The sequence below is a fragment of the Miscanthus floridulus genome, chromosome 3 (genome assembly GCF_019320115.1).
Source record: "Miscanthus floridulus cultivar M001 chromosome 3, ASM1932011v1, whole genome shotgun sequence".
NCBI lineage: Eukaryota > Viridiplantae > Streptophyta > Magnoliopsida > Poales > Poaceae > Miscanthus > Miscanthus floridulus.
This window is the reverse complement of record NC_089582.1, coordinates 39,619,044-39,627,411: the sequence shown is the minus strand read 5'-3', so window position 1 is coordinate 39,627,411 and position 8,368 is coordinate 39,619,044. Positions and strand designations below refer to the sequence as shown.

The 8,368-nt window shown below is 48.1% G+C and overlaps 1 protein-coding gene across 1 annotated transcript; it reads right to left on the bottom strand.

The window, feature by feature from the left end:
* Window positions 1-7,747: 7,747 nt before the first annotated feature.
* On the bottom strand, window positions 7,748-8,062 carry LOC136543574 (uncharacterized). Its single transcript, XM_066535978.1, has one exon. The coding sequence runs from the start codon at window positions 8,060-8,062 to the stop codon at window positions 7,748-7,750; it is 315 nt and encodes a 104-aa protein (XP_066392075.1).
* Window positions 8,063-8,368: the final 306 nt, after the last annotated feature.

The following is an 8,368-nucleotide window of genomic DNA, read 5'->3' as shown; positions in this document are numbered from 1 at the left end:
GAGATATTTTGGCGAGGAGCAACTGAAGCCAGCGATAAATGAGCGCCATGGGCTGCGGTTTGCGCAGAAGCCTAGGTAACAGCCCATTTGCCGCATCGGAGAAATCGCAGCGGCGCAGATCGCGGGAACGGTTCCCAAAAAACCCTTGAATGCGGAACGGTGGGGAGGATCCTATACAATAGTGCTGCCGCAGTCCCCGTTCCCACCTTTTCCACTTCATCTTCCTCCTCACATCTCGCACCGCCAAATCCACAACCACAACTGCCTCCACCATCGAACCCTGAGAGATGGCGCAAAGAGAGGAGCTACAAAACCAAAGAAGGCGAGCCCCAAGAAGGTGGATGCCATGGCCTGATGCGATGAGGAGTGGGTGCCATCGCGAACAGGAGAAGCTGAGCTAAACCGATTGGTGGAAGCCAGCGTTCTCCCCGACCGTGCGACCGCCAGATGGTGGCCAGCTCTCGGTGAGTCCTTTCCCATGCCTCACACTGACAAAGCTGTAGTATTCAAAGACTATTTCTAGCGTGGGTTAGGGTTTCCTGTGCACCCATTTCTGAGGGATCTATTGGAGCTCTAGGGGTTACTCTGTGCAACCTTCACCCCAACATCATTCTGCACATCTCTATCTTCATCCACTTTTGTGAGGCATGCCTTGGCGTCCTACCCCACTTCAATCTCTTCCGTCACCTATTCTGGCTGAAGAAGAGAGGCGGCGCTGGTTCGAAGGTGATCGGCAGGGTATATCTCTAGCTTTGGGATGGGATGGCGAGTGAATATCTTACCATACCACTGAACACTTCGCTGAAAGGGTGGAACACCAGATGGTTCTACATGAGACAAAGCCATCCAGTAGTGCGTTGTAATGCCAACCACATCCCAGAAAGCCAAAGGAGTTGGTCAGAGCTACCGAGCAAGGACGACATGGATCAAGTGAATGAACTCCTCGGCTTGATAAAGGGCGTGAAGACCAATGGCGGATTGGTAGCGGCAAGTTTCATAGTGCGCCGCATACAACCCTATAAGGAGAGGGCCCACCTAGATTTTGAATTCAAAGGGGAGACCGACGGGACTCGAGAGAGGCCCAAAATACTTTCTAGGAGCGACGTTGAAGAGCAAACTACCGAGCTGTTCGCTCCACTATCCTCCTTCAGGCTATCAGGGTACACGAAGCCCTTCAATTGCAAGAATCTTCCCCCTCAGGTGAATGTCTTTACTTTTTGTTTTCAAGAATTTTATTTATACTACCAAGAAATAAACTAATCCTACTCATGTGAAGATCCATTCGCAGGACAGGGCAGTGTATTTCTTGGGCGTACTAAGAAATGATTGGCCGCCATCAGTGGATGCGCGTCGAACTGTTCAAATTGAGGAGAGCTCCGTCGGTGTCTCCTCGGAATCCAGAGGAATGGACACTGGTCGGATGGAGAGTCCTCCCCTAGTGCCTGCAAAAAATAAGGGAAAGAGGCCGACAGAAGATGAGTCGGCATAGAAGAAGAGGAAAACAGCAGCGACTGCTCCCCGCAAACTAGGCGGGATCTCTCTGGATGATGACCAGACCAATCGAACATGAAGAACCGCAGTGTTCGATTGGTCTAACGATGATGAAATTCTCACGAACCCTCCCTCGAGCACAAAAGGGCCTTCGCTCTACCCACGCACGGAGCAACAAATCGGTGTAGGCGAAGAAGTCCTTGAGGCTTCGACAAGGAGAGTCCTCGAGCATCGAGCAGAGGGAATTGCTGCGCAGCAGACATTAGAAATCCCCGCGGTGTGGGCAACGAAGATCCTAGGGCAACAAACAATAGCAGCCCCAAAGCAGCAGACTCAACCAAGGCTGACCAAGGAGGAGCCAAGAATTCCCCCACCGAGCATAGGAGTTGACCCCGCAGGTGCGCCTGGAGGCTCTGGCCGGCACCGCCGGTTCAAGAAATTGAACCGTCATACCAAACCATAAGTACTCTTATGCTATAGTTAATTTATTGTATTTTCTTTACTTATGTTGTTACTGAATAACTGATTTGACACAGAGCAAGGTGAGCAACAGATCCAGACCCACCTACTCAGACTGATCGGTGACCAGAAACTTGTCCTAGAGCGGTGGAGACGACAGCGGACCACATCCTGGAGTCCCTGAGTGCTCGAGAGCATGCGGGGGAGCCAATTGCTTCCCCTGGTGAGCTTCCTGGCGGTGAGCGATTGCCTACAATGGCGAGCAAATCGGCGATAGCTCCTTCTACGATGGTGGAAACAGGGGCAAAAAAGCTTTCAGAGTCAAACGAACAGATGACAGTCCCCGATTCTCTGGTGGGCATGGTCGAAACTGCTATCCGACCACCGAGCCCCAACATGGTCCCTCTGGCTACAATGGAAGAGGACGAGGTGGAGGAGATTGTGCGTGATGAACCTCGACCTCAAGCAGTCCGGATCCTCCGAAAGCGTGATGAAGAAATAGTTATTGTTGAAGAGGAGGACACCACCAAGGAATTTAGGAGACTGGAAACTTCCCTTACTGGTGTGATGAAATAGATCAAGGTGAATACTTCTTCTAGAAAAGTCCTAGTCATTTGTTGGCATTGGTTAACAATAATGTCATCATATTTGTTGCAGGAAATATCTCGAGTTGCCGAGCAGCGCCGCCAACTAATAAAGCGAATGGAGCCCATTGCAGCGAGGAACAAAAAACTCAAAGAGGCCAGAAACCTCTCGGAGAAGAATATCCAGTGAGCCCAACATGAATGAGACCTTGCGGAGTCCAACGTGCGGGACCTGGAATACCAAAAGGGGGTCCTTACCGAGAAGCTGGCGGCTACGTCCGAGCAAGTGTGGAGCCAGTCCAAGCAGCTGGCCGCTATCTCCGACCAACTAAAGTGTGCGTCTGAGCAGCTGGAGAGGAAAAGTGAATAGCTCAATAGTGTATCCAAACAGAAAGCAGTATGGTACATCAATGAATGTACTTTAGTTTTGCTGAACGGCCTCAGTTCCGTTAACAACTGCTGTGCTTGTAGAGCAAGATGCTGAGCTCGGCCGGATGCGCTAGACCATCGATCAACTTCGCTAGGAAAAGGCAAAGGAAACAAAGCAGGCGGACAAACTTGCTGAGGAGCTGAAAGGTGAATTGCTTCTGGTCGGTATCATTTTTGTAGTAGCTCCTCATATAATGGATCATTGTAACTCTCGTAGGTTATCGTCATAAAGCCAAAGCACAATTCGACGTGCTGGTGCAGGAGGCCAAAGTCTAGAAGGAGAACTTCGATATTGTAGTCGCTGCAATTAAACCGGTGCTTGACTGCATTGACCTGAAGACGGCCACTCAGCATGACGGCAGGCGGCAACACCCTAACACCGTCATTCAGAGGTGCAAGGCAGCATGGGAAAACTTCAAAACCTTCAACCGCTATGCCATTACTACCGTCGCTACCCATGTCCTTGCGGTTGTTTAGTCACATTATCCGACCACCGACCTTTAGTCCATAGAGGGTGGTTTCACAGAAGGACTGAGTGACGTGGAGACCCAGCAGCTAGAGGATGAAGTGGAGGATGCAACAAAAATGCTGGCCAATGATATAGATCTGTTTGGCGAGACGAATGGCGATGGCGGAGCTCATTAATCTGATTATAGAAGACCATCTGTAAAACCTTGACTATGTATTAGAAAATGCGATAGTGCAAGAAATAAGTACTTATCAAATATTTGTCATAAGGTGTTTGTAATATATGCAGTTTGCTCGTAGTTCAGCGAAATAATCTTCGAAGTTTCAAACCAGACGCAGTTATGCGTAGTTCAACTAACATTCGACCAGTTGGTTTGCTACTAGTCCCTATGGCCTTGGCCAGCCCATAGTCCATAACGTCGAGCGTGGAGCCCATGGCACCTATAGGGGAAAATTGGTGGCTGAGCCTTTTATAAAAAACAGCGCTGAACGTGTTCTGGTCGGCAGCTGTTAAATGAACTCGGGGATAAAGGCAACACAAGCGGCGTCCAAGCAATGTATTCTATGTTGAACTCTCAGCCTTGGCTGACCCATAATCCATAATGTCGAGCGCGGAGCCTGTAGACATGTAGGAAAAATAGGTGTGACCAAAGGACCGTAGCCGACCACCCATAACGCAGAGCGTGGAGCCCATAGCACGTGTAGGGAGAAATCAAAGATTGGGTCATCTCCGAAGAGAACAAAAAAGAAAAAATGTTGCTCTCCGATCAAAGAATGTTTTCGCTATATGGAAAACATGCTCTGTGGTTTGGAGAAATTGAGTTTGGCGATTTGGGGAAATCATGTTTGGTGATTTGGAGAAATCGTGGTCATCAATTTGGAGAAATTGTGTTCGGCGTTTTGGAGAAATTGTTCAGCGATTTGGAGAAATTGTTCGGCGATTTGGAGAAATCGTTCGGCAATTTGGAGAAATCGTTCGGTGTAGTTACACCGATTATGTACTGGAGTTCGTTATGAAGTAGCATACAGCTCGACGACCATAAGTAGTTGTTAATCCATAATAAAGATAAAACGGAGACAAGTTATGGAGACCAAAGTACATTACTGAATAAAAATTTGTAGAGTATATATCTGTAGTGTTTCAAGGATAGAAACATATAAGGTGCTCGATGTGCCACGAGTTGGGAACATTGACTCCTTCTAAGTCATTTAGGTGATAAGAACCTAGTCGAGTAACCTCTTTGACGATATAAGGCCCTTCCCATGGGGAAGAGAGCTTGTGCAAACCGTCAGTCTTTTGTTTTCTGCGGAGAACGAGATCGTCGACAGCAAATGAACGACATTTGACATTTCAATTGTAGTACCTCCGTAAGCCTTCCAGATACTTAGCTATATAGACACAGGTGATTAGGTGCTCTTCCTCGGCTCTCTCGATATCCTCAGACCGAACAGCCTCAGCCTGCTCTTCATCATAGTTTTCCACTCTAGGTGCTTAGAAAGTAACATCCGCTGGTAGTATGGCTTCTGAGCCATAGACCAAAAAGTATGGAGTCACACTGGTGTTGCGACTAGCTTGAGTACATAGTCCCCAGATTACAGCTAGAAGTTCCTTGAGCCATCTACCCGGGTGGTTTTCTTCTTTCTGATACAGTCGTTTTTTAGGGCATCAAGGATCATACCGTTCGCCCGTTCGACTTGACCATTGGCTCTTGGATGGGCAACAGAAACATATTTGACAGAGATGCAATGGTCTTCGTAGAAGTCCCAGAATTGATGTCCAGTAAACGTAGTTCTGAGATCGGTGATGATGCTGTTTAGTAGACCAAATCTGTGGATAATATCTTCAAAGAGCTCAACTACCTTTTTTGCAGTAGCCGAGATGAGCGGTTTATATTCAATCCACTTGGAGAACTTGTCAATGGTGACATACACGTACCAGAAACAACCTGGTGCTAGCTTGAAAGGCCCAATAATGTCTAGTCCCCAGCATGCAAAGGGCTAGGAAGCTGGGATGGTTTGCAGCTCTTGCGTCGGTACGTGTACTTGCTTAGCGAAGAATTGGCATCCTTCACAATGTTGGATGAGATCTTCTGCATCAGTGATGGCTGTGGGCTAATAAAAACCTACTCAAAAAGCCTTGCTGACCAATGTTCTCGAGGCCACATGGTTGCCGCAGGAACCAGAGTGAATTTCAAGAAGCAGCTTCGCTCCCTCCTCTTGGGTGATGCATTTCTGCAGTGTCCCTTCCTTGACACTTTTCCTCATCAAGCTACCGTCCACCAGCACGTTAAGCTTGCTCCTCCGAACTAGGCATTCAGTCTCAGTCTTGTCTATGGGTACCTCAGCACTGGTGAGGTACTTGATGAATTGCTCCCTCCAATCAGCGACCGGTGAAGGTACCACAAGTACCAACTGCTCGGTAGGGGGAACTTCTTCAACTTCCTTATCTTCTTTGATGGATGGTGCTAGGAGATCTTGAATAAAAACCCCTAGCAGGATCACGGCACGAGAAGAACCAAGCTTGGATAAGTGGTCGGCGAGTTGATTTTGGTCACGTACCACGTGTTGATACTCGATACCATAGAATTTTCCTTCAAGCTTTCTAATTTTAGCATAGTAAGCATCCATCTTTTGCTGGAACAAGACCAGTCTTTGTTGAGCTGGTTGATAACCAATGTGGAGTCCCTGTACACCATTAGGCGTTTGACATCGAGCTCGATGGCTATACGAAGATCATGGAGACATGCTTCGTATTCCATGGCATTGTTGGAGACCGGGAAGTGTATCCAAAGAACATAACATAGCTTATCCTTGGTCGGCGTAATGAACAGAATGCCTACACCAGCATCGTTAATGTTAAGGGCATCATCGAAGTACATCACCCAATGCTCAGGGCAAGCAGCGGCGATGGGCTCTTGGATCTCGGTCCATTCAGCGATGAAGTGAGCGAGCACCTATGACTTAATGGTAGGTCTGCTTCTGAATTCAATGGAATAGGTGCCGAGCTCAATAGCCCATTTAAAGATATGGCCATTGGCTTCTTTGTTGCGAAGAATGTCCCCCAGGGGGAACTTAGTGACCACGGCAATCTTGTAGTATTCGAAGTAATGTCGGAGCTTGCGTGACGTAATCAGAATTGCATATAACAGCTTTTGTACCTAAGGATAACGAGTTTTTGGCTCATTAAGTACTTCACTGATAAAGTAGACCGGACATTGCACCTTGTAAGCATGCCCGACTTCCTCACGTTCGACGATGATAGCTGTGCTCACGACACGAGAAGTGGTGGTGATATATATTAGCAGAGTCTCATCTGGCCTTGGCACTGTCATGATCGATGGCTTTGTTAAGAACAACTTGAGTTGCTCAAAAGCTGAATCTGCCTCCTCCGACTAGGAAAAGTGCTTAGAGGCCTTGAGGAGCTTGAAGAAAGGTAGTCCTTTTTTGCCGAGGCGTGATATGAAGCGGCTTAAAGCAGCCATGCAACCTGTAAGCTTTTGTATATCCTTGACACATGTTGGCCGTTTCATATTGGTGATGGCGGATACCTTGTCAGGATTTGGCTCGATGCCTCGAGCACTGACGATGTAGCCCAGCAGTATACCGGATGGAACTCCAAAGATACACTTTGAAGGGTTCAGCTTCCATCGGTACTTTTTCAGATTGGCGAAGGTTTCTTTGAGGTCGGTGATAAGGTTATCGGCTGTCTTGGTTTTGACGACCATGTCATCGATGTAGGCTTTGACATTGCGACCGATCTGCTGGTTGAGGCACATCTAAATGGCCCTTTGATAGGTAGCCCCAGTGTTCTTGAGTCTGAAGGACATAGTTTTGTAGCAGTATGCATCGAAAGGTGTAATGGACGACATCTTTATCTGGTCTTCTTTCTTGAGGGAGATCTGATGAAAGCCAGAGTAACAGTCAAGGAAAGAGAGTAGTTCATAGCCGGCGGTAGAGTCTATAACCTCATCAATCTGAGGCAAGCCGAAGAGGTCTTTAGGGCAGTGTTTGTTGAGATCAGTATAATCAACGCACATTCTCCATTCTTTATTCTTTTTTTGAACAAGAATAGGGTTTGCTAACCAATCTGGATGATACACTTCTTTTATAAAGCTGGCAGCTAAGAGCCATTTTATTTCTACCCTAATAGCCTCCTTGTCTAGTGTGAATCGGCGGAGTTTCTGCTTGATCAGTTTGGCGGTCGGCGAGACATTCAAGGAGTGCTCGATCTTCTCCTGTGGTACCCTCAGCATGTCTGCAGGTTTCCAAGCAAACACATCGGTGTTGGCACATAGGAAGGAGACAAGCGCGCTTTCCTATTTGGGGTCAAGGTGAGCCCCAATCTTCATGGTCTTGGAGGCATCATTGAGGCCAAGGCCGACCTCCTTGATTCCCTTGGACTTGGCTGAGGCGTGGGGAAGCTCTAGCTCTGGAATCTCCATGTCATCGGTGGGTACTATCTTGGCTTCGGCGACCATGCTAGCCATCTGGATGGAGAGGTCGATGGCTTCGGTGAGAGCGAGACTCTCTATCTCACAGGCGTAGGTGACGGAAAGGTTGGCCCATAGATCCAGGACTCCTGTAGGCGAAGGCATCTTTAACACCAGATACGCGTAGTGTGGTACGGCCATGAATTTGGCCAGAGCTGGTCGGCCAAGTATGGCGTGGTAGGTGGTGTCAAAGTCAGCGACATAGAAGTTGATATGCTCGATGCGGTAGTTGCTTGCCATGTCAAACTATACTGGTAGGGTGATCTCTCCAAGTGGTTTGGATGCCCTTCCAGGTACCACACCCTAGAAGGAGGAGTCTGAGGGTGTGAGATCTGATATCGCGAGGCCCAACTCCCTTAGGGCTCCGGCAAAGAGTAGGTTCAAAGCACTGCCACCATCAACAAGGACTTTTCTGAAGAGCACCTTCTGGACGGTTGCGTCGAGGAC

Bases quoted from the DNA above. Each gene is read 5' to 3' on its own strand.
- LOC136543574 (XM_066535978.1), bottom strand. From the start codon at position 8,062: ATGGCCGTACCACACTACGCGTATCTGGTGTTAAAGATGCCTTCGCCT.